A 26832-nucleotide genomic window follows, 5' to 3' on the forward strand; every position below is an offset into this window, starting at 1 on the left:
TAGCTGATATAACATCACATCTCAAAACCAAAAACCTATACTATACATAATCATACATTAGAAACTAAGAGGATGGGGGGGATGATTTATGTTACCTACACAAGGTTTGCAGTTTTTTTACATGTGGTATCACAGTTACAAAATTTTCACAAAGGTATAAATAGCTAACTTGGATAATTTTCTAATATATCCCAAATAGTGAAAGTAATCATCCAAAATCTGCTGCCTTAATTATAAAAGCTTCATCCAATAGTGAAGTATGTACTTCAGTACTTTTCTTCTTTTTTTCATACTTGTTTGCCACCTTCCAAGCAAGAATAGTAGTACCAGTAAAAGATGAAAAAAAAAAAGCTTCATTCACTCACATCCAATCTAGACCTTTCATGTGTCGTGCACTGAAACCATAACTCCCTATCAGTAACCAGGCCCCACAAACCTCTCCATGGTTTCCCCCTGTGCTCCATGTGCCCTGACTCAGTCCACTTACTGTATATCACCCCTTGTATATCACACACCTCCAGTTCACTTTATCTTGTACATGTCTTCCAACATTCTGCAGGTTTAGGTCCTGAGCACTCAAAACCTTATTCACTCCTTCCTTCCATTTCCAATTCGGTCTCCCTAAGGCCATATCCCTGTCCCCTTCATTTCAGACATGCATATTCTCTGGCAACCTCTCCTCATTCGTTCTCTCCATACATCCCTGCTGTTTTAATACACCCTCTTCAGCTCTTTCAACCATATTCTAAAGTTTTATTCTCTTCAACTGCTTTAGCCTTAAAATCTGCTGTTTCATTACCATTGATAACATCATGTCAGAACACAAGGAAAATTTTACATTCTTATGCTTAAAGTGGATTTATAAAATCCAATCTTGGACTTTTTGAAGTGTGGGATGTACTGGAGCATAGTATGATATGACTTGGCGTGCACTTTAGTGATCAGAAAAGATTGTAAATTTTGCTTAAGGAGACTGCATAATGAATTCAAATCTAGCATGAATACCATACAGTTCTCCAGTAAACAGGGAAGATTCTCCTGATAGTTCTATGTATGTCTGCTCTTTCTTGATACAAAGTAAATTTTTTTTGAGCCATGTCATTAATCACACCAACATGGGGGAATACCATACTCTAATATCTGAAACATCATTGTCTTACGCAATGAAAAGATTAAAAAAATAAACTTTTGGAAGGCACTACTGTATCACACAAGCATTGACCAAGAAAGAACATATGGCAAATGAAAGCTTTCATTATTATTTTACTAAATAAAAACGTACCAAGGAATGTCTTCCAGGATTGTGTGACACACTGGAATAATATAATTCTAAACACTAATGCTGGAGACAGCAACAAAGCAAAATAAATATTCTTACAGTCAAGATCTGTACTAGCTGTAACCCCTCCACTACAAATAATAAATTCAACAAATTCAATTAATATAATGCAACAGATTCAACAATTAAAACTGCAATTAACATAGCAAACATTTCTTACTTCTAAATGAATTCAACAAAAAAAAAAAATATTTGTTTTACTTATCCTCTTTAAAAAAGTTCCAGAATAAACTGGAGAATTCCCAGTCAAGGGATAATCTAATTGGAACGTGAAAATTAAACAGAAAATAAACATACCCTAGTTTTGGGAACTACATTAAGCTGTAATTTCTGATCTACTAGTGAGGCCCCAGCCTCTGATAAGTATCCCTGGTTGGGCACGAGGCACGAACGACCAAAGCAGCATGGACAGCAAACTTTATGTAGCCACTTGGTCCACTTGGGGTTAAGGCGGCCATATGGCTCCTCATCTTTAGGTTTGTATACAGCAATAACTTTCTGTTTGGAAAAAGAAAAAACAAAACTTTGTAGATTACATATCCACAGAATATTCATAATCTTTTTTTCATACTCGATTGCTGTTTCACATGTTCGCATGGTGGTGCCATGAATACGCAAAGAAAGGCCAAAACTGTAATGCACATTTTCCATGGTCTACCCTGTCCATTTCACATGCTCATAAATATATATGATAAAATGTAAACCTAGTAAACAGGAAAACAGTCATTATAAGGAGCTATATGAATGAGGAATTACTTAAATGGCTGCCAAGTAATTTGAAACCATGGACACAGAACTACACTGCATTCAAGTTTAATCACCTCTAATTTCTGTAACTAATAAATCAGTTGTTTGATACATGATCAAAAAATGTAAATAGTTCCTCATACTAAATTTTTGATGGAGAGATGTCTCACTGTTCCACTGCACCATACATACACAAATCTGAAATTACAATATACAGTATGTATAACTTATGCTTTCTTGTCTGCATTATGAACACCTGTGCAACATAACACAAGATCCCCTCTCATGCCAAAGATGTGACTTACATACTAGACATTGTCCTGAGCTCACTCCATAATGATATACACACATCACAACACCTCTTGACCACTGGTCTTAACTCATGGACATGTCAGCTTCCTGAACACTGTGAGAACCCCAAATCAAATATATCTCCTCTTAATAAAAATAGAAAAGATCAAATTAATAATTTCATATTTTGGTTGATTTCTGACACTTTGGGAACCAACACGAAATTCAATAACCAAGCTAAAGGGTCAAAAAGCAGCTAATCAGGATTAAGGATTCAGAAGGAGAGTTGTAAATGATGTAAATGAGGACAATATGTGGTGTGAGGTGGTTTGATCGAGTAAGAAATGAAAGGGTAAGAGAGATGTATGGTAATAAAAAGTGTGGCTGAGAGAGCAGAAGAGGGTGTATCGAAATGGTTTGGATACATGGAGAGAATGAGTCAGGAAAGATTGACACAAAGGATATATGTGTCAAAGGCGGAGGGAACAAGATGGGGGAGACCAAATTGGAGGTGGAAGCATGGAGTGGAAAAGATTTTGAGCGATAGGGGCCTGAACATACAGGGGGGTGAGGCGTGCAAGGAATAGAATGAACTGGAATGATGTGGTGTACGTCAATGGATTGAACTAGGATATGTGAAGTGTCTGGGGTAAACCACAGAAAGTTTTGTGGGGCCTGGATGTGGAAAGAGAGCTGCGGTTTTGATGCATTCCATATGACAGCTAAAGACTGAGTGTGAACAAATGTGGCCTTTGTTGTCTTTTCCTGGCGCTACCTCGCGTGTGCACGGGGGAGGAGGGTGCCATTTCATGTGTAGTGGTGTGGCGACGGGAATGGATGAAGGCAGCAAGTATGAATATATACATGTGTATATATATGTATGTGTCTGTGTATGTATGTATACTTTGAAATGTATAGGAATGTATATGTGCATGTGTGGGAATGTATGTATATACATGTGTGTGTGGGTGGGATATATATATATCACCTTTCATTACTTTCATCAAACTTCATCTAGTTATGCCTGCCTTTCAAATTTAGTACATTCAAATAGTATTTCCCCATCCATGATCAATATTCTAACCAAGCACTGAAACCTGTAACTTCTGAAAATCTGAAATATCTTTTAGAATAACTCACTTCAAACACAACTACATTGCTTTTAGCAACATGCATGCCAATTTATTCCAAACCTTTTCAAAATCCCTCAACAATGTATCAAATATTTTCCCTATTCAGTTAGTTATATGTATCATCCACTGATAACATTCCCAAAACTTCAAATCCCTATCACCACTTTCTACACCACTGCCTAAATTTATTCAGTACCTCTCTACACCATAACACTTATAATAGTGATCCTAAATCACTCACTGCATTGCAGTTTTCTACACATCTACCTATGTTTATTTAATACCCCTTTGCACCATCAAACTTATTATAGTAATCCTAAAACACTCACCACATTGCTGTTTTTCACAAAGTAGCTCCCACTAGATCCCTGGTATATCCTCTCAGGGTATATTCCACTTTCTATTGATGTCTCTGCTTGCCTGACTAAGTCTGTGAAATGTGGGTCATCTGAAAAAGAAAAAAAAAATAATTACGATTGTATAATGCACACATTGTTCCCCTAATAACAAGAATTTCACAACAGAAAAGAAAGTGAGACTACCACTACATTAGCCTGACCTTAAAGCTTAAAAGAAAAACAGCAATATCAACATTACCTTACTATCAAGTTACAGACAGAGTGACAAGCATTTTGCCATACGCTAAACTACCAACTATGGATAATGCTGGAGAAATGCAGTGTTGAGTCATCAGCATATATATATATATATATATATATATATATATATATATATATGCGGGAGACAGCGACAGCGACAAAAAAAAAAAAAAAATATATATGTATATATATATATATATATATATATATATATATATATATATATATATATATATATATATATATATATATTTTGCTTTGTCGCTGTCTCCTGCGTTAGCGAGGTTGTACAAGGAAACAGATGAAAGAATGGCCCAACCCACCCACATACACATGTATATACATACACATCCACACATGCAAATATACATACCTATACATCTCAATGTATACATATATATACACACACAGACATATACATATATACACATGTACATGATTCATACTGTCTGCCTTTATTCATTCCCATCGCCATCTCACCACACATGGAATAACAACCCCCTCCCCCCTCATGTGTGCAAGGTAGCGCTAGGAAAAGATAACAAAGGCCCCATTCGTTCACACTCAGTCTCTAGCTGTCATGTAATAATGCACCGAAACCACAGCTCCCTTTCCACATCCAGGCCCCACACAACTTCCCATGGTTTACCCCAGACGCTTCACATGCCCTGGTTCAATCCATTGACAGCAAGTCGACCCTGGAATACAACATCGTTCCAATTCACTCTATTCTTTGCACGCCTTTCACCCTCCTGCATGTTCAGGCCCCGATCACACAAAATCTTTTTCACTCCATCTTTCCACCTCCAATTTGGTCTCCCACTTCTCCTCGTTCCCTCCACCTCTGACACATATATCCTCTTGGTCAATCTTTCCTCACTCATTCTCTCCATGTGACCAAACCATTTCAAAACACCCTCTTCTGCTCTCTCAACCATGCTCTTTTTATTACCACACATCTCTCTTACCCTTACATCACTTACTCGATCAAACCACCTCACACCACACATTGTCCTCAAACATCTCATTTCCAGCACATCCACCCTCCTCCACACAACTCTATCCATAGCCCACACCTCGCAACCATACAACATTGTTGGAACAACTATTCCTTCAAATATACCCATTTTTGCTTTCCAAGATAATGTTCTCGACTTCCACACATTCTTTAAGGCTCCCAGAATTTTCGCCCCCTCCCCCACCCTATGATTCACTTCCACTTCCATGGTTCCATCTGCTGCCAAATCCACTCCCAGATATCTTAAACACTTCACTTCCTCCAGTTTTTCTCCATTCAAACTTACCTCCCAATTGACTTGACCCTCAACCCTACTGTACCTAATATATTAACCTTGCTCTTATTCACATTTACTCTCAACTTTCTTCTTTCACACACTTTACCAAACTCAGTCACCAGCTTCTGCAGTTTCTCACATGAATCAGCCAACAGCGCTGTATCATCAGCAAACAACAACTGACTCACTTCCCAAGCTCTCTCATCCACAACAGACTGCATACTAGCCCCTCTTTCCAAAACTCTTGCATTCACCTCCCTAACAACCCCATCCATAAACAAATTAAACAACCATGGAGACACCACACACCCCTGCCGCAAACCTACATTCACTGAAACCAATCACTTTCCTCTCTTCCTACACGTACACATGCCTTACATCCTCGATAAAAACTTTTCACTGCTTCTAACTTGCCTCCCACACTATATATTCATAATACCTTCCACAGAGCATCTCTATCAACTCTATCATATGCCTTCTCCAGATCCATAAATGCTACATACAAATCCATTTGCTTTTCTAAGTATTTCTCACATACATTCTTCAAAGCAAACACCTGATCCACACATCCTCTACCACTTCTGAAACCACACTGCTCTTCCCCAATCTAATGCTCTGTACATGCCTTCACCCTCTCAATCAATACCCTCCCATATAATTTACCAGGAATACTCTACAAACTTATATATATATATATATATATATATATATATATATATATATATATATTATATTTTTTTTTTGTTATACTTTGTCGCTGTCTCCCGCGTTTGCGAGGTAGCGCAAGGAAACAGACGAAAGAAATGGCCCAACCCCCCCCCATACACATGTATATACATACGTCCACACACGCAAATATACATACCTACACAGCTTTCCATGTTTTACCCCAGTCGCTTCACATGCCTTGATTCAATCCACTGACAGCACGTCAACCCCGGTATACCACATCGCTCCAATTCACTCTATTCCTTGCCCTCCTTTCACCCTCCTGTATGTTCAGGCCCCGATCACACAAAATCTTTTTCACTCCATCTTTCCACCTCCAATTTGGTCTCCCTCTTCTCCTCGTTCCCTCCACCTCCGACACATATATCCTCTTGGTCAATCTTTCCTCACTCATTCTCTCCATGTGCCCAAACCACTTCAAAACACCCTCTTCTGCTCTCTCAACCACGCTCTTTTTATTTCCACACATCTCTCTTACCCTTACGTTACTCACTCGATCAAACCACCTCACACCACACATTGTCCTCAAACATCTCATTTCCAGCACATCCATCCTCCTGCGCACAACTCTATCCATAGCCCACGCCTCGCAACCATACAACATTGTTGGAACCACTATTCCTTCAAACATACCCATTTTTGCTTTCCGAGATAATGTTCTCGACTTCCACACATTCTTCAAGGCCCCCAGAATTTTCGCCACCTCCCCCACCCTATGATCCACTTCCACTTCCACGGTTCCATCCGCTGCCAGATCCACTCCCAGACATCTAAAACACTTCACTTCCTCCAGTTTTTCTCCATTCAAACTCACCTCCCAATTGACTTGACCCTCAACCCTACTGTACCTAATAACCTTGCTCTTATTCACATTTACTCTTAACTTTCTTCTTCCACACACTTTACCAAACTCAGTCACCAGCTTCTGCAGTTTCTCACATGAATCAGCCACCAGCGCTGTATCATCAGCGAACAACAACTGACTCACTTCCCAAGCTCTCTCATCCCCAACAGACTTCATACTTGCCCCTCTTTCCAAAACTCTTGCATTTACCTCCCTAACAACCCCATCCATAAACAAATTAAACAACCATGGAGACATCACACACCCCTGCCGCAAACCTACATTCACTGAGAACCAATCACTTTCCTCTCTTCCTACACGTACACATGCCTTACATCCTCGATAAAAACTTTTCACTGCTTCTAACAACTTTCCTCCCACACCATATATTCTTAACACCTTCCACAGAGCATCTCTATCAACTCTATCATATGCCTTCTCCAGATCCATAAATGCTACATACAAATCCATTTGCTTTTCTAAGTATTTCTCACATACATTCTTCAAAGCAAACACCTGATCCACACATCCTCTACCACTTCTGAAACCACACTGCTCTTCCCCGATCTGATGCTCTGTACATGCCTTCACCCTCTCAATCAATACCCTCCCATATAATTTACCAGGAATACTCAACAAACTTATACCTCTGTAATTTGAGCACTCACTCTTATCCCCTTTGCCTTTGTACAATGGCACTATGCACGCATTCCGCCAATCCTTAGGCACCTCACCGTGAGTTATACATACATTAAATAACCTTACCAACCAGTCCACAATACAGTCACCCCTTTTTTTAATAAATTCCACTGCAATACCATCCAAACCTGCTGCCTTGCCGGCTTTCATCTTCCGCAAAGCTTTCACTACCTCTTCTCTGTTTACCAAATAATTTTCCCTAACCCTCTCACTTTGCACACCACCTCGACCAAAACACCCTATATCTGCCACTCTATCATCAAACACATTCAACAAACCTTCAAAATACTCACTCCATCTCCTTCTCACATCACCACTACTTGTTATCACCTCCCCATTTGCGCCCTTCACTGAAGTTCCCATTTGCTCCCTATATATATATATATATATATATATATATATATATATATATATATATATATATATATAATATATGTATTATCCCTGAGGATAGGGGATTAAGAATACTTCCCACGTATTCCCTGCGTGTCGTAGAAGGCGACTAAAAGGGGAGGAAGCAGGGGGCTGGAAATCTTCCCCTCTCGTTTCTTTTTTTTTTAATTTTCCAAAAGAAGGAACAGAGGGGGCCAGGTGAGGATATTCCAAAAAAGGCCCAGTCCTCTGTTCCTAACGCTACCTCGCTAACGCGGGAAATGGCGAATAGTTTAAAAGAAAGAAAGAAAGAATATACATATTGTTTTGGTGAAACATCATTAATCCAAAAAGTACGAGTAAACTACTCTAACTGTCTCTGTCTTCTTCCATCCTTATCCACTCATTCCCCAAGCCAACACATACCTAATAAATACGAACCATAATCATAGAATCTTCTACGAGAGTAACAAATAAAAGTAACCCCAGATAAAAATTCAGCATAAAAAATAGACCTAATACCGAGGTTTTAAAATTGAAATATGACATAATGCAATGCCTCTATACTTAACATAATCATGGAAAATAACTTACAGTGCTTCCCCAAGCCGACAGATACCCAATAAATACAAACCGAATAATATCAGAATCTTCTAAGACAGTAACAATTTATTACAAATGCTCCCAGACTTACAATAATTCGACTTACAATATTTCGACTGTATGATGATGCATTTACAATACGCATTTAGTAGAAACTGTTTCGAATTATGAATTTTGATCTTTTCCCAGGCTAACATTATGTGGTGCGATACTCTCATGATACTGCACAGTGGCAGAACCGCAGCGTCCAGTCAGCCATGTGATCGTGTGTGAACAACCATTACTCTAAAGTGTACTGTGTTGCCAGCAATCTTTGGATTTTATGTGTTGGCATCCCATCATGTTTACAAAATGCCCAGCTTTGTCTCCTCCCTCTGGTGAGAAGAGGTGGAAGGCAATTACTCTCGAGATGAAATTAAAGATAACTGCCCAGAATGAAGTTATAACTGAGGCACCAAGAAAGTTCACAGCAGAGAAACACTATATTATAAAATAGGTTTTGGGTTAGATGATTTTGTCCAAGTGTAGGATAATGTAAGTGTTCTGAGAATGTTAATTTAAGGTAGGCTAAGCTAAGATAATGTAAGTCTTCTGAGAATGTTAATCTAAGGTAGGCTAGGCTAAGCTATGGTGTTCTGTAGGTTAGATTGCAGTATTAAATGTATCAAATGTATTTTTGACATGATATTCTCTACTTACGATGAGTTCATCAGAACATAACCCCATCATAAGTTGAGGAGCATCTGCACTTATTCACAGGCCTACATGTCTACTAATATATATATTAGTTCAGATTTTTTGGCCAAAAACTTTTTTACTTTAAAATTGAAACATGACAATGAAATGCTTCTATACTTGAAATAATTATGAAAAATATCTCATAATGCTTCCCTGAGCCAACAGATATACAATAAATATGAAACAAATAATCACAGAATGTTCTAAAGGAGTTTCCATTAATTACTTATCTACATGCCTTACCATCGCTCCCCCACCATATATATCAACCCTATATTCGATATAACTTATTTCAATCCTTGGTTAAGTATTCTATAATTAATTTTGTTTTGTCCTATCACTTGAACACAAATCTGAATGGCAAACTCTGTTATTCTGTTGTTTCAACATATCTCCACCTATTTTGGGGTTCTGTCACGTCCCTCTAAACACTACAATAGCTCTGCAGGGTAAAATCTCACAATATTCAAAGATAATAGTGAAGGTAGTTAATAGATTATGACGAGTGGTACCAATGGATTCTTTAAACTCCCTGGAACCAATTAAAGGAGTGATATTATAGGTGTAACACCTCTAATTCCAATAATTTTAAGTTCTCGTAAAGTGGGCAGGGCTTTGATGCTGGGAGAAAGTGTGGAGTACAAGCAGTTCATAGCTACAATTCTGATTGTAAGTAATCCACTGGCAACATGTAAAGAACTATTAACTAAAACTAAAATGCCTTGTCATTTACAAATGTCCCTACAGAGACATTTGAAGTGATCATCCTGCAGACAGTTGAAAACAAACCTTCACTTAGATTCTAGAGCTTTATTAGGTTTGTAAACCATTTAAAAACCAAATGAATACGAAATACATCGAGAAAACTTGCTAGTGGGGTCTAGAAATCAATTATTACTTACATTACCAATGCATTCCACAGAATGCCTACATGCATTGTACTATATGAATCTAATCAAATCAGGTTAAAAAAATATGATGGGTGAGTTCAGATACTTGATGATATGAGGAGTGAATAATTGCATAAAGAAATCTGACCCACATAGGTCAGATCATTTATCAATGTTTATCATTCTTGATCCAAATGATACATGGCACCATCAAGAGTAAGCGTCTTTAATAACTATGCTATCACATAATTAACAGAACTAACATGCCCTGTAGCATTATAAGTCATATTATATTAGTATTATCTTATTCAATGGTATTTTGCAAATATCCAACCCCCACATTTTCCTACTTCATAATTCAACATAAAAATCTATAATATCAAAACATATGAATGAAAATAGAAAAACCCACACTCATAAATCACTTGCTGGGGCAACGAAGATTCCATGTGAGAACACTGACCTCAATCCTAGAATTTGCATGGACAAATTACCGATGTGAAACTGATAAATTGCAATCATCTAAAAGTCTACGCTCTTCATTATGCTATCCCAGCCCAAATCACTTCTAAAAATATGCAATGAGTACACTCCTGTATATCCTATCAATCAATACAGTGTTTCTGTGGTGCCCCTAAACTGGAACTTTATACTTTCTCCTTTCACAAATTTCTCGTGAATACCATGAGATCAATTACCAGGTATATGAGAGTTTTCTCAAAACAAATCTATAAGATGGCATAAAGACAGTAAATAATTACCATACATTTCATAATCTTTAACAGTCCCCAAGAATAGGACCTGTTTCCTTGAACCTTCAGTCAAAACAGTAAGAGCAACGGTTCCCACCTGCCCAGTGATTGAAGTCGTCTAAATCATGTCTCGCCCCAAGGAGAGGTTGACTCTCCCGGTTACTTCGAGGTGACCCCATACCAGTGTGATTCCCTGGTCCGAAGGTAACGTCTGGCAGGAGAGCAGTGGCAGAATCTTCAGACGCCTCCGACGCGGTGGACAGAGACCGTATTCTCTCATCTACCACAGCGGCCGCCGTCGTGGCTGCAACAGGGCTTATTTCCTCTGTGTCTGACGTCATCTAGCACTCTCAGCGCTCACTTTTTAGGTCTAGCCACTTGAAAGACCAAAATATGTTGGCTAAATCATGGCACCCACTGGAATCAGCTGATTCTCCACCAAAACATACTGACAACATTCGCCATGACACTCAGTTATTTACGTCACTTCGCAGACAAATAAGAGAACATCACTACTGCGCAGTTGAAATAAATACTAAAGTCAAACGATAGTACCAGCCAAAAGAAAGGTAAGTTATTAGTGTTTCACTAAAAATGATGTAATACAATTCACAGCGTCACGTACAAGGTATAATAAGCACCATTTCATTTGCTTTGTCGTCATTCTGTTGTGAACCTACACTGATATACCGAAAAACTATACTATATGTAAAATTATAAAGCAACCAAGTTTTAGAGATATCAAGATCTTAAAAATTTCTCGCTAAAGTACAAGACAGCTCATGAGAGTATGAGTCACGGGGCCAGGGGGAGTCATATGACCCTGGGTGCAGGTGTCGCCCCGTGATAAGTTTCCACATTTCGTGAATAAAACAACATATGCTTTTATTTAACGATATGGTGACAGTGCTGGGTCAATGACTAACAGTGTCATCAAATATCTTTCAAGATGGACATAGAAATGTTAAGCGATCCCGTTATCACACAACTAAACTTTGAACACGTGACCACTGGACGGAAAACCACACTGGACAACCAGGTTGCGACCTAACACTGTGATACAGATTTTAAGTATGAATATGTGATTACAAAACATTATTTTAAGTGGGCTAAGCAATCACACTTTCCAGGTAACAAGAATTACGAATTATTTAGGAAGTTAGACATGACTGTTCAGCATGAACCAAATTATGAACATGAAATTCTAATCAAACCACCACATACAGACACAAAATCAAACTTTTTGGCGTCATGAAACCAACCAACAGGCTGGTAGACTAAGGCGCTCAGTCATACTCAAGACCGTGTTTGGACGTACCTCGAAAGGATTTACTTCAAGCTTCACTTACAGTCTTTCTCCATCCCTGGTTTCTTTGCTCATATACCCCTTTACATACAACTGAAGATATAATGGATACACACACGATAGGCAGTGGTTACTTTGCCAATATTGGCACCACTGGATCAATCTGTATTACGCTGTATATCCCTTCTCTTCGACAAGTTTTTTCTTTTTTTTTTTTTAATGGCAAAGGACAACGTAACCTCCCAGGAAGTCTTGCTGCTTATCTTCATTTATCAGCATCTTGTTAAGTCTGGTACGATACTGTCTAGTGTCGACTAAGATCCCTTTCCTCTATCAAGGAGTCAGCACTACGATCCTTTTCTTCTATCAAGGAGTCAGCACTACGATCCCTTTCTTCTACCAAGGAGTCAGCACTAAGATCCCTTTCCTCTATCAAGGAATAAAGTATTGAAATTGAAATTTAACTAGATACTGTCCTCAGGTAGTGGTCTAACGGTTTAGTGCCAATCTTATCTCGGTCCAAGCGTTTGGGCACAGGACACTTGTTTTGTTTCTCACCTTCTATCTAGACTATCTCCGTAAGCATTCCCGCCACAACCGTGTTCTGGATTTATCCCCATTAAGCTGCTAGAGAACAAGTTAGTTCTAAATCATACATGATTCAGGCCGAAATATCATTTAAACAGACGGGTACAAAGTCTGATAATCTAGTTCCGCTTATTTCCTAGACAAACCACAGCATGTTCTAATTCATACTCCCCGTAACATCTGTGTCTTCTATTCTCAGATTCTGCCAACTGATCAGGTCTATACTCATGAATGTGCACTGTGATCCTGTCAGAAAACTCCGGTTAATTCGAACAGTGCACCTGGACTGAGCCCCAAGAGCTATTCTCTTTCCCTTTTCTTAAATTTCCCTTTCTAAAAACTCCCTAGAACTTCATAAAACTCGCAAAATCTTTCCCTTCACCCCACCAGACTTTCGTGGCTCTATCTCCAGCCACCAGCAAATTCTGCTTATCATTCACTCACTTCCGTTAGGGTTTGAGATTGCACGCAGGCAGCTGGTAAAGATGTAGATTTGACAAACGTTATTCACTGCTACCATATATCACGCTCCATGTTAGGACTCAGGTAGAACTTTAGCGAAGACCTTTAGACTTCTCAGATCTTTCAATCATTGGGAAATTATTACCAACAAACGTCTGGTTTTGTAATTTTCTGGAACATGTAAATCAAGAACATTACAACCTAGGCTTCACTGATCTAACCACTTACATTAAGAACAATCCCATTCCAAGGTTTGATAGCTGACCTTAAATTTCTCGTGGAGAAAAGCAAAAGACTTTTGGCGGAAGTAGAAAATGAAACGTAGCTAAATCAATGATATAATAATTTATCTACAATTTGCAGTAATAACTGTAGTCAGATACGAAGAAATCAAATATGCAAAACCTGACAAATGAAATACACAAAGCTAATTAAAGTGAAAGTAAACTAGATATCCATATGGGACACTAACACCTAATTAAACTTTTTACACATTCATAGTTCCTTTCACATAAGATATTTTTAAAGTAATGATTGGAATATAACATAGAGTACTATATCTGTGAAATCTATACATCAATAATCATGGGTTTGTCTGGCTTTCTATGGAAACGGTTACATTGCCGAAAGTTTGGGCAATGGGGTGTAAAGACAATCGGTTCCGATACCACGACAGTTTTTTCATACACAGAACAGACGGTTCTATTCCTAGAACTGCCAGTGTACCTAAAGAAACCGTTACCGTACCTAGAGCAAAATGAACCATACCTAGAACAACCGTCACCTCCTTCTTATCTTACACTGCCCAACAGAATATATATATATATATATATATATATATATATATATATATATATATATATATATATATATATATATATATATATATACCGTATTAAATGTATGTATTTGTATATATGCGCCGTATAGAGTGTATACGGTATACATTTCCAGTCCTCTCCTTCAACATGAAAAGCTGCATCCTGAAGAGATTGTCGATTCTTAACATACAAACTTTTTTCTCGCTCCCCTTATGGCCTGGCCTTGATGGGAAACTTTTATCCGTGCCTCGAGCTTTCACATTTACTGGAAAAAAAAACATTCCTTCTATGCCATGGGTAATTCAAATTCTGAAAAAAAAAAACTGGCTTAACGATGAGTATGGGAAATCAGAATTATGGTGTGTTTTTCCAAAGTATCCTGTGGAAATCCCCAGGTTTAATATTAAGAAATCTCTGTTCTGAAGCGCTATCATCGCGCTGGCAGACGGGTATCCCCCAAATCCCGTGAAGCAAACTGTTAAATGCTCTTCAAATTCTGTTCCCTCAAAATTTAAGCACATTCCCAATCTTGTTCTTTGCCCTGTCGATGCGTCCTCATTCTTGTTCTCTGCCCTTTCTGCACCTCTCACCAACTGTTCTTTAACCTCTCCGTACCAATTTCCATTCCCCCACTATTCCTACTCTCTCTCTCTCTCTCTCTCTCTCTCTCTCTCTCTCTCTCCGGATGAATGACAAGGTCGCAGGCAATTCCAAACCAATGAAATAAACTAGGTGAAGAACATGAAATTATACATGTGAGCTTTCTGCCATAAAAATTCATTTCAATACTCTGAAGAGCTGGAGAAAAGGTTTCAAAAGACTGACAGAAAATCGAAATATATGATCCTCTTTCATTCCTATAATGAAAGAGAAAAAGTCTAGAAACGTAAACAATATTCAATCCGTCTGAGAATTCATAAATAATGTTAAAACCGACTAAGAATTCATAAACAATATTCAACCCAACTGAGAATTCAAAGCTTCACCTTTGCGGTGGGTTTTCTCGTATTAAATATATTATCATTTGTGTCATACAGTCTACTTTATCAACAATCGCTCTGGCAGTCATTAACTTGATACCTCTTTGTATCTGTAATGGGTATAACATAGGCATCCAAAGGACTACAGATATCGTCTGCACAAGCATTACATATGCACGAAGAGTTTGTAGGTGAAAGCGGTAGATAAGTTACAACCCCGTTACATGATTGTCAAGAAACCGTCAAAAAGTATATGCTAAATTGTGAAAATAATAGTACACACATTAACTATAAATTACATTGGGTTTCTTACTCTAAAAGGTGTAAATATTGATGTTTGGAAGCATTGGCAGGTAAATGACACTTGGCAACTCTGGCCCACCACGTGTGCCAAATGTATGACTTCTGCATCCGTTCCTGGGGCCAGGTTTTAAGTAACCTCACTACTGTGTAACCCTCCTCACCAGTGACACTTCTTGAGAGTTCAGGATCCACCTCTGGTAGTACTGTACCAGTTCAAGTGTTCAGTGCAAACCTCACAGTACGCAGATAAGTTGAAGTGTTTCGTGAGGCAACACACCTTCGTCCGCACACGCTTACAGACACCAAACAACATACTAACCGACGTCTTCCTTCTTTGATGACAATGATGATATAGTCTGCTCTGCCTGCATACCTGAGCTCCAATACTGTAAGTTTTCCCTTTAATAGTTAATAATTTACTACATCACAGAAATCAAACATTCAATATAGGTATATATTTATATTTTTGTCACCCCGCCTTCTATCAGCCGTTTGACATACCGGCTTAAATAATATTTGGCCAGCAGGACTGCACTACTGATAGGGGTGAGTGTCGCAAGTCGACGCCTGTCGGTGGTCAACGTTGGACTGCTCCAAACCAAACGTTCCGGCCACCGACAGCAAACGTTCTCAATAAAGGAAGTATCTTATCAACACGGTACAGCCACTAATCTCAGTATTTGCGAGTTTGTCATGTAATGCTCTCATGGAAAAAAAAGAATGGGACAGTGGAGGGACGTAAATTAAATCTCATGTTATGAAAATAGTACAGTCTTCTTGATCATTCGTATCAAAGACATGTCTACAGAGAACGTTGTTCACTATTGCTGCATAGAAGCCAGTTTCCGAAACTAATGCGGTATGAAAAGTTATTAGACATAATATGGACCACGTGGTCAATGACGGTATCAACTTATTTCAAGCAATCCCAACAATTATATGGAATACGCAGTGTATCTTTTTCACTGATAAGAGAAAGTCGGTTTTGGCGTGCAGACCACCATGCAAAGATGTCCCTGAGATGATATGATTCTTCCTTTTAGAGAGCGTGTCCAAGAATGCACGTGAGAGATTAATTGTTCGTACTGCACCAGAGGAGGTTACGAAGTCGGTATCCAGGGTGTGCTGGGTTTACCGCATAGTGCCATCTGAAGTCCTCATCTCACCCTTTGTGGAACAGGTGCTCCAAATGTAAGCTGCCTCACTGGATGGGTTATATATGATGATGATATAGTGGAAGGATATTCTGGGGTGTGCCATCCATATCCAGGCCATTTCATTTTCTCTCATAAATCATCGGCTCATCGCTTTCTTAGAGCGCTTGCCATTGTTCTAGTGTGACCACTCTTGACCCTACGTTACACATTATTTCCCCTTGGAATTCTAGGGTGGTTCACGTAAACAAGCTTTTGAATGATACCACAAATATGCGGCCGTTCATGACGCAGCAGCATTCACGGACCTGTTGATCAAGTCACTACTAACCCCTTTGATCAAGACGGTGATGGCGTACTCTACCGTTGTACTCAACCACTGAGCAATGAACATATCAGTTTTATACAGTTTTGCATCCTATTAAAAATAAAGTGTTTAAATCAAAAGGTATCATAACTACCAGCTAACTAATTTTCCCTCACTAAATACATAAGAGAAAAAAAAAAAAAAACATTCAAGGTGACAAAAACTAATACTGTGCAGCAAGGGTGAGGTAACAAGTCTCGGGTATAGACATCGAGGGAGAGGAGCCTTTCCCTGCCTCAGTACTCACCGTTGAAACTGTTGGCGATGATGTAGTGGTCCTGCAAGATGTCCTGGTCCAGCAGCCCACTGGCTGGGTCAGCTGCCATCTTCATTAGTTATACAATACTTTTTCTCCTGAGTCACTGACAACGTCTGACACACAGCCACACATACACGTGCGACTATTGTCCTTGCGTTTGACCACACCTTAGCCAGGCATGGTTAGGTTGTGTTCCACCTAAGTTCCACCGTTCACTCAGTCACAACATATATAGTTACAGTTTAACTCGACGTTCAGTCATTAATTTTACCGAAGCTGCCGCTAGATCACCTGAAAATAATGTTAACATCACGGCACTTGCGAGATGACCAAATACAAACCAACGTGTGGAGTGCATTTGTAATTACCACTGTGTTCGTAATAGCAAGTCTGTCCTGGTGTCCAAGGGATCGGTGTGTTGCGTCATAAGTAACGATTTCAGGAACACTGTCAAAACGCTGGCGTTTGGTGGGAGTGGATGGGTGAGTGGATGTTAACATCACGGCACTTGCGAGATGACCAAATACAAACCAACGTGTGGAGTGCATTTGTAATTACCACTGTGTTCGTAATAGCAAGTCTGTCCTGGTGTCCAAGGGATCGGTGTGTTGCGTCATAAGTAACGATTTCAGGAACACTGTCAAAACGCTGGCGTTTGGTGGGAGTGGATGGGTGAGTGGATGTTAACATCACGGCACTTGCGAGATGACCAAATACAAACCAACGTGTGGAGTGCATTTGTAATTACCACTGTGTTCGTAATAGCAAGTCTGTCCTGGTGTCCAAGGGATCGGTGTGTTGCGTCATAAGTAACGATTTCAGGAACACTGTCAAAACGCTGGCGTTTGGTGGGAGTGGATGGGTGAACGCCGCCTCTCCCTCCCCCGCCCGGCCTCCTCCCTGCGTCTGGCTTGGTGCCCTACCTCCCAGCACACCACCAGTGTATGAGTACGACTAACTGACCCTTGGGCAAGGCCCGGCCTCTGACCTGATCTTATGGGCCAGATCGAAGACTAGTCCATCAAACCCGAGGGTCGTAACCTTGTGCCCAAGGGAATTACATGGATAGCTCACGAACCCCGAGCCCGTACCATATGTCAGCTGTACAGAACACAAAAATTGCTTATTTTGAGAGCAAGTGTGGTCCAAGTACGGCCTAGCCGGAGGCGGTGGCTCGCCAAGAACCCGCCCTCCCGCTGCCGCAGACACTTGTAGCCTGGCCGGCTGGCCTGGCGCCCCCATTGACCCACACACATACAACATCTCACCTTGAACATTGTCCCGTTGCCTCCTGACGTAACCCACTCACCGCGAGCACTGCTGATCACGAGACACATGGACCCCCCCCCCCCCCTCCCGGTGCACGAAGGTACAACCCACAATGATGACCCAGCCAATGACATGACCCTTGAAGGTTAGACGAAAGATCATACCACAATATAACCAATGGGTCATATGTCGTGCATTACCGATCATACCGTCGTATTGAAAGCGTTCACTCAATAACAGTCATACGTTCCTGTCTTGGGTTATAGAGGTCGTGCTTGGCTGCCCTAAGACGTCACTTGTGTGCGTCTATTCAAGGTAGGGGCTGGGGCCCTCCCACACACGTAGCAGCTCTTGCGTCCACAATCACACCACAACAGAATGATGAATTTCGTCACCTTCCTCCCCAACAAAAAAAAAAAGGGGGGGGGGGGTTAGCCCAAGACCAGCAGTATGACGATACATACATAAAAAAATAAATCCCACGAGAAAATCAACACGTGGAGGCAAAGGCCGGAGAATACGAACCAACAAACGTCCACTATGTACTAGTAAGGCAGCAGGGGGAGAGCGAGTAGCCAACCAGGGTTATCACAAGACTGTCTGTCATCTGCACCGCTGTTTCCTGCTGTCACATACGTTCATCACAACACAATCTTACTATTTACATACCATCAATATATATATAATATACATATATATATATATATATATATATATATATATATATATATATATATATATATATATATATATATATATGTATATATATATATATATATATATATATATATATATATATATATATATATATATATATATATATATATTTATTGCAATGCACGTACAACACATACATATAAATGTACCCTAGAGAGAGAGAGAGAGAGAGAGAGAGAGAGAGAGAGAGAGAGAGAGAGAGAGAGAGAGAGTATTGAAGGTGATGTAGCGTGGCGGTTGGTGGCTGCCCCGTGGTCATGAGGGGGATGAGGCAAGCGGCCCCTCCCTCACAGGGAGGCACACCACGCCCAGCACTTGCGGCATGGGCCAGGGGTAGGGGACATGACTTCCTCACGAGGGGGCACACCATACCCAGCACCTGCGGCATGGACGTGGCATGAAAGACATCACTCTCTCAAGGGGCACGCCGCACCCAGCACCTGCGGTAGCGGCCAGGGGTTGCACTACTCCCTCACAAAGGGCACACCACACCCAGCACCTGCGGTACGGGCCAGGGGTTGCACTACTCCCTCACAAGGGGCACACCACACCCAGCACCTGCGGTAGCGGCCAGGGGTTGCACTACTCCCTCACAAGGGGCAAACCACACCCAGCACCTGCGGAAGGCGCTAGGACTGAATCACGCCCCGCGCTTCTCCTGATGAAGGATTCTGGAAGACTGGGGAACACGGGAGGATTTGGAGAGTCTCATGCACCGAGGCTGGAGGAAGCAGTAGGATGGGTAAGGCGGGTGGAGACGGAAGCAGCAAGATGGAAAGAGTGGCGAAAAGGGAAACAAAGAGAGGGAAGAAACAAAGGACGTAGCAAGAGGGAAGGAGCGGGGGGTAAAAGTTTGTGTGAGGGAGATGGGAGAAGTCGGGTGTTCTCTCTCCTTATAACTTAACAATTCCGTGCGCCTCTTGGCTGCACCCAGGGGGATTCATCTCCGGTGCTGGCCGGGCCGGCAACGTAATCCTCGGGAAGTGCACACGGCCGGGCGAGGGTCGGCTGCGGCGGCAATATCCGCTCTGACGATGCGAGTCTGGGGCCCTTCAGAAGACGAGGCCCAATTGTCATCCCCTCATGGTTAATTCCTGCACTTCTCTCAAGTTCACCAAGACCACAGAAAGAAGAGGCGTGCAAGACCCTGATGGTGCATAAAACACAAGCTCAACATCTGCATTTTAACGAGACACTGCTGGTGTGCGAATACAACGGACATTAGACCGGTTGCGATAAAGCTGGCCCCCGAGCCTCGTACCCCCCACCAGGCTGTACGTGAGAGCATCCTACTTTATTGCTGGTACAGGTTAGTGGGTTAGTCATCCACTGGCGAGTACTGTGTGTGTCAGTATCGACCTTGCATGATCCCGGTGAACCTGTTCTCTCTAGGGTTTAATGACAATCGCCTTCAAGGAGGGCACCAAGTCTGGCGCATCTCCTTCGATGACATAACCACGTAGTCAACGTCTAACAATGCAGAGCTTATACGGAAAAAAGGGGCAGGACTAAAAAGATACTAAGTGAACAGTTACGAAGCGAACATGTCAGTAGATGCAACTCTACGGTTATAGCACTGACGAAACGCATATAAAATTTATCGTTTGTGGGAAGGAAAGAGTCCTGGCAATAACTACTGCCTTGCAAGTCGTTTTAAATCCTAAAACAGTAGCTCATGTTCCTGCGCACCCGCAGGTCTGCGCCAGCTGACACTTAGGTACGAACCAATCAAACTGCCTTCCCCTCCCCTCCTGCCCTTCCCCCTAAGGCTTGGCTGCCGTGGAAAGCCGAGCCGCCAGACCCAACAGACTGAATATGACAAGTGGGAGGGAATCAAGATGAGCGGGGGAGAGGGTCTGCTGGTGAATGTCAGGAACAGGGAATCGGTTACTGGGAGGGACAGAGGCGCGGGGAAGCTGTTACTGAGAAAGATAGGGGGAGAGGAAAAGGTGGGGGATAAGAACTGGAGGAGTGTGCTCCGGGGTAAGGGAAGAAGCGAATACAGCACAAGGGAAGGTGAGGAGAGCGGAGCAGGGAGAGGCAAGTAATGCTACACAATGCCACCTGAAGGTCAGGAATGTAATAAGGAATTAGAATGATACAAACTGTGATTAAAAAAATTCTGTTGTGTTAGCTGTAACTGCCCGCCCACCTTGTGCCAACACGTGTTGCTGACGACAAGCTAAGATGCCCGGGGTAGTGCAGGCAAAGCTCGCACCTGCACACGAAGGATAGCTAAAGTGAGGCCACATTTGTAAGCGACGGAAGCCAGCCAGGGTTAACCCCGAACACTACAATGACAAAATCCTCGACCACGGTGACTCAACTCCTTGATCAAGACGACTCGGTGACTCAAACCACGACGATTTAAACCCCCTAAGTACCATGATTTCATACCCCTTGACCACGACGACTCACGTAAATCCACAGGGTGAAGTAAAGTTTACCTGAGAACCTTCGTAAACACGAGCTGTTGGAGGCTGTGAGCCTACCCCCACCCACCCCCGTCCTTGTTCCTTAGCTGGAGACTACGAGAATCCTCGCCCCAGAGTTCCTCGTTCTGGTACATAACTGTAGGTTATCATGCCGTAGTGTGAGAGGGTCCGTTTCTCGTGAACGGTAGGAAAAGCTCCCCTCCCCCCTCCCGAGCACGGCGGTACCACTGTTGGGTATGACGTCCTGACCTTTGACCAGGCCCTAAAAAGGTCAGAGGATGGTGTCGAGTCTTCGAGAAACCGACCAGCCATGGCACAGGGGAAAACGGGCCATGAAGGAAGGGACTGACCCATCTTTTGTCTACGAAGCGACCGCAGAGGGACTATGACGAAGAAAGCTACAGAGAGCAAGCTACAGACAGTAGGCTATAGAGCAACCTATACAGCAAGAGGTGTTAACACGCTTGAGACAGCAGGATACTGAGTAAGCTAAGGATCGGAAGCTACTGCAAGCAAGCGAGAGAGAGAGAGAGAGAGAGAGAGAGAGAGAGAGAGAGAGAGAGAGAGAGAGAGAGAGAGAGAGAGAGAGAGCTGAAGCAAACCCGCCACCGAACAGGCAACAGAGAACGAGCCAAGGCCATCAGCCTGCCTCTGGCCATTAGCCGAAGCATTTTTCCTTGTTGCTGGCAGGTCCCGGGGGTCATTACCTGACCTCGCGGGAGAGATGGCCAGTTAGGGACCACGGAGGGAAAACCACCTGAAACTTAGATGGGAGGCGGGTGGTTACTGCGGGCCAGAAGGGGGAAAGGTAGAAGGATGAAAAAGGCCAGGGGAGAGAGAGAGAGAGAGAGAGAGGAAAACGCTAATAAGGAAGAAGATAATGGCAGAAGAAGGGAGTAATGGGTAGGCCAAGAGAATGGGGAAGGAACTCGTTCAAAAGAATATCGAGACGCGTCAATGGTTCGGGGGGATAAAGGCCATACCACACTGTTATCATGAGCACCTTCGTTATCACGTAACAGAATGATAATGGAGTGTCGCGGAACTGAGCTCATCCGGATGTAAACATTGCTCACAGAAAGTACACAACACACAGGCTCGATGTGTTACAGTGCTACATAGAGCTCTACTGCATAAAAAAGGTAATGTAACTAATGTAAAGGCGAGTTGTTTGGACAAACCGTTATTATTTTTTTTTTCTGAGACGGCACTGGCAGCTGAGGCCCTAATCAAGGCGACTAAAAAGAAAAAAAGGAACAGAGAAGGGGCCCAAGTGAGGATATTCCCTCTAAGGTTCAGTTGTCAGTTCTTAACGCTACCTCGCTAACGCGGGAAACAGCATCGCTACCCCATGCTTCAGCGAGGCAGCGCCAGGAAAACAGACAAAAAAGGCCACGTTTGTTCACACTCAGTCTGTAGCTGCCATGTATAATGCACCGAAACCACAGCTCCCTATCCACATCCAGGCCCCACAGACCTTTCCATGGTTTACCCCAGACGTTTCACATGTTCTAGTTCAGTCCACTGACAGGAAGTCGACCCGGTATACCACATTGTTCCAATTCACTCTATTCCTTGCACGCCTCTCACCCTCCTGTATGTTCAAGCCCTTACGGGTGGATGAACAGCTGGGTGATCTGTGGACCGACTGGTGCAACCAGGATTAGAACCTTTGCGCTCTACCCCTGAGAGGCCAGTGAATGCGTCACGGTCAGCAACGCTAACCGTTACACCACGGGAGTTTATGCCAACGGGTCTCCCAAACCACGAAACCTTAAATCAGAACTGGGAAGTCAACACACACGCACATCTTCCACTATAGACACTCCCTTAAGCGTTGACTGAAGATAATTCTGACTGAAAATCCAAGGCAACTTATTCCTATGCCACAGACAGTATGTCTACATTATACCACGGATGAATCAGACTCTGCCGCCCTTTCCTCAATGTTAAACCAATGGAAAAAAGCAAAAACACAAATCCGACCCGATATATTAAGAGCGAAAACACTGTGTCACTGACGAACTGTCAGTGGGAGACAAAGTGCGGAAGGTAAACCAACTGAAGGACATTGCCAAGAATACGTTCACCGAGTGTTATTTGCCATCACCATGATCCCTGTGATTATAACAAAGACGCGCGAGAATATCACATTTCCGAGTTAGGGCGTTCTCATAAATGTCCTTCAAAAGTAGCAACTACGTTTGTCACGTAGACATGTATGTGTGTAGGTTGCGCTATCTGTGGGTACCCCTTGACGCAGGTACGACTCGGACACCAGTCGCGAACTAAATTCCACATCAAGGCTGGGCCTCAACTGAAATACAAGAGAGAATTATAAAAGAGAAAAAAGAAAAGACACGAGGATAAGAATTTACGATTTTTTTTGGAGGAAGTGAAAAACTTTGTCTTTTAAAATGTGCCAGGTCATAGTGACTGGGAAAGACATGAGAAGGTTGAGAGTTCCAAAGCCTCGAGGCGTAGGGAAAGAAACAGTTATCAAAACCGCCCACCCTTGAGTTACCAGGCAACGTACCCTATACACACAACGTAGAATCATTTACAATAGTGTTGGGAGCTGTTGGTTTCGAAGAGTAACAACACCCTACTGCTATCAACCAGGGGACCCTTTGCCTTGTTAGGAACGAAATGGGAGGAGTGAAATTGAAGTTTATAAATAGGGTACAAAACACACTTAACCAACAAACGTCCCACACACATCAGTAACTCTACACCATACATCTGTATAATCCTTTACTCTTTTTCTCCACTCCAAACTATGCCTCCCTCTATCCAACCATTCCTCTCTTCACCCCAGAATCACCCTATGGTAAATGAAGAGAGAGAGAGAGAGAGAAAACAAACAGGCGAAGAAGACTGGCAACCTTTAGGATGAGGGTGAAGACATATGACTGATGACACCCAATCTTTCCCCACTGTACGCTTATTTTTTTCTCAAGCCTGTGCAGAAACATACAGTCAGTCATACAGCCTTGAGCGAGAGAGAGAGAGAGAGAGAGAGAGAGAGAGAGAGAGAGAGAGAGAGAGAGAGAGAGAGAGAGAGGCGCACCAGTGTTTGTTTCAGGTGGAGCGTGACGTGCCGGCCTAGGATTACCCCTCCCCCCCACCACCCCATCATCGTACAAGAATGTGCACTAATTAAACTAGATTTTTTTTTTTTCATGGCAGCCAGTCTTACCTTCTACACACACAAACATTTCTTTTCCATTATCCTTTTCCCCCACGAGGTGAAGTACTGGATTTTGTCCCTTCCATACCCAACTCTCTCTCCCTGAGCCGTGTCACGTTCAACCCTTGCAGGTAGGTGATGGGAGCGATCCTCCATGCACAGTGTGTTCCATTATTTCTCCACTTCTATTTACGACAGAGATATCAGGCCAGCGTTCAGCTAACATTATCCTGACCTCCCCCACTACTTATCTCCTATGCTGCCTAGCGCTAAAATTTCAGGTTCGACAGGCAGATATAACTGGTGCGTCCTTCTGCATTTCTACAGGAAATCGTCCCTTTAGCTTTAAGCGCATGGCTGACAGGAAGGCAGACGCGAAGGAAGAGCTGGGCGTTGAAGCAGAAAAGCCAGTGTGACGGTGTGTGTTGCGCGCGCAAGCTACACGCAATGCTCAGAACTTTTACCACGCAGGAAAGGAGTCGATGTTATTCCCCGTTTTTACTAAGGACTTTATCAATACTTCAATTTCTCCCAACACAGCTCCTAACGACCCCACCCTCAGAGGCCCCCCAAGACCACCCCGTTTAAGTCACGAGTTTCAAAGCGGAGCAATAAGGAAAGCGGTGCAGTCGTAATATTAGCCAGAGTATCGTGCGCTCTGAATGAATGAGAAGCTCGCAAAACGCAATCAGCGGATACCGGAAGTACACGCTTAGCTTAGCGCTAGCTTCACACACAGCCCAGTGAGCGGACATGACTGTCATCCCCTCAGCACGACCCTTGGTCATGATGGACCGGACAGTCATGTGACCCAGAGGGGTAAAGGTCAAAAGTTCAGGTCGTCATGGCCAAGGATCGTAAACGTCGTGATCATGGATTGATCACCCATACCTATGACGTGACACCTTAAAAAAAACAAAAAAAAAAAACACCCTAAACATGCAACCAAACATCAGTTGAAAAACTTAACCGGAAAGGTCGTCAGTGTGAACTGTTGCCCGTGCACCGTCAGCTAACAGCTGTGAACGCCTGTCGAATTATTATTACTCATTTATCTCGTGTACGTCAATTGTACAGCTGAAGAAATCAATCAGGCTTAATGGCAAGGGAGTGGAATAATATTACAGGTGAATGCGTGTCCCATGTGTCGGTTGTTTTTGCATATCTACCCAAGGGAGGGGGAAAAAAACCATGAGTCAATACAACCTCGAGGCCGTTGTCATAAAACATGCCACGTGGAGCGGCTGGACACCTTGCCGGAGTCATGGAGGACAAGACGAGGTTACTCCATCGTCCGAGATTTGCTTTTGCCAATGGAAGCAATGAAAATAATATGGTTTATGATAAGTTTGAAATGAAGTTCATGCGAGGCCTCAATTCATGTGCATCCTTCGCATCTACCTTTGTTTTATCTATAGGTACATTATTTTTTCATCGGTTGAATTTAAATCTACTGAGGACGGGTTATTCACAAGGTCCAGCAGTAGGTGGAGACCTGCTGAATAAATAATAGCAATAAATAAGCTATTAAGCATAGCCAGTATAAGAGCAAGTCCGTTAGTACAAGATACAGGTGTCGACTGATAAATCAAATTATTTCCAGTCTACTCTTCCCCCCCCCCCCCCCCCCCCATTTTGTTTTACCACAAGATGCGCAACGAAACTACGGCGTTCGGCTGGATTGGGTTAATGACTCAACCAGTTCCTAGTAGGGAGAGGGCTTGGGTCTTTTTTTTTGTGTGTGTAGCCTAGCTGCTCCTCCTGTGGGCTGAGGGCTGGCGGCTTTAAAGCGGTGAATCAGTCCCTGGGGCCCGATGCTCCACGCTGTCTTTGCGATCACTCCACGCTCCGGCCTCGCCCAAGCCCTTCGGCGCTAGCCACAGAGATGGAAAATGAGGGATGGAAGATATATATATATATATATATATATATATATATATATATATATAT

The 26832-nt window shown here is 42.3% G+C and overlaps 2 protein-coding genes across 9 annotated transcripts in view; one reads left to right on the forward strand and one right to left on the reverse strand.

Moving 5' to 3' along the window:
• The window catches only part of Pi4KIIalpha (phosphatidylinositol 4-kinase II alpha), a 64670-nt gene that overhangs the window by 13680 nt on the left and 24158 nt on the right, over positions 1–26832 (reverse strand). For 2 of the 5 annotated variants that reach the window (XM_071659413.1, XM_071659414.1), the window contains exons 2-4: positions 17260–17562; positions 3840–3958; positions 1637–1837 (exon numbers count right to left, since the gene is read on the reverse strand). In XM_071659413.1, coding sequence (XP_071515514.1) covers positions 1637–1837; positions 3840–3958; positions 17260–17344 — 405 coding nt within the window. In that variant the 5' untranslated portion in view covers positions 17345–17562. Of the gene's footprint in view, positions 1–1636; positions 1838–3839; positions 3959–11128; positions 11531–17259; positions 17563–26832 lie in introns of those variants that run through there. The other 3 variants (XM_071659412.1, XM_071659415.1, XM_071659411.1) reach the window with 2 other exon arrangements.
• Positions 15518–26832, forward strand: part of LOC139747292 (4-hydroxyphenylpyruvate dioxygenase-like protein) — a 42720-nt gene continuing 31405 nt past the window's right edge. The window contains exon 1 of one of the 4 annotated variants that reach the window (XM_071659407.1): positions 15518–15879. The gene's annotated coding sequence lies outside the window, so the exon portion shown is untranslated. Of the gene's footprint in view, positions 15880–16544; positions 16683–26832 lie in introns of those variants that run through there. The other 3 variants (XM_071659408.1, XM_071659410.1, XM_071659409.1) reach the window with 3 other exon arrangements.

The sequence above is a fragment of the Panulirus ornatus genome, chromosome 68 (genome assembly GCF_036320965.1).
Source record: "Panulirus ornatus isolate Po-2019 chromosome 68, ASM3632096v1, whole genome shotgun sequence".
Lineage (NCBI taxonomy): Eukaryota > Metazoa > Arthropoda > Malacostraca > Decapoda > Palinuridae > Panulirus > Panulirus ornatus.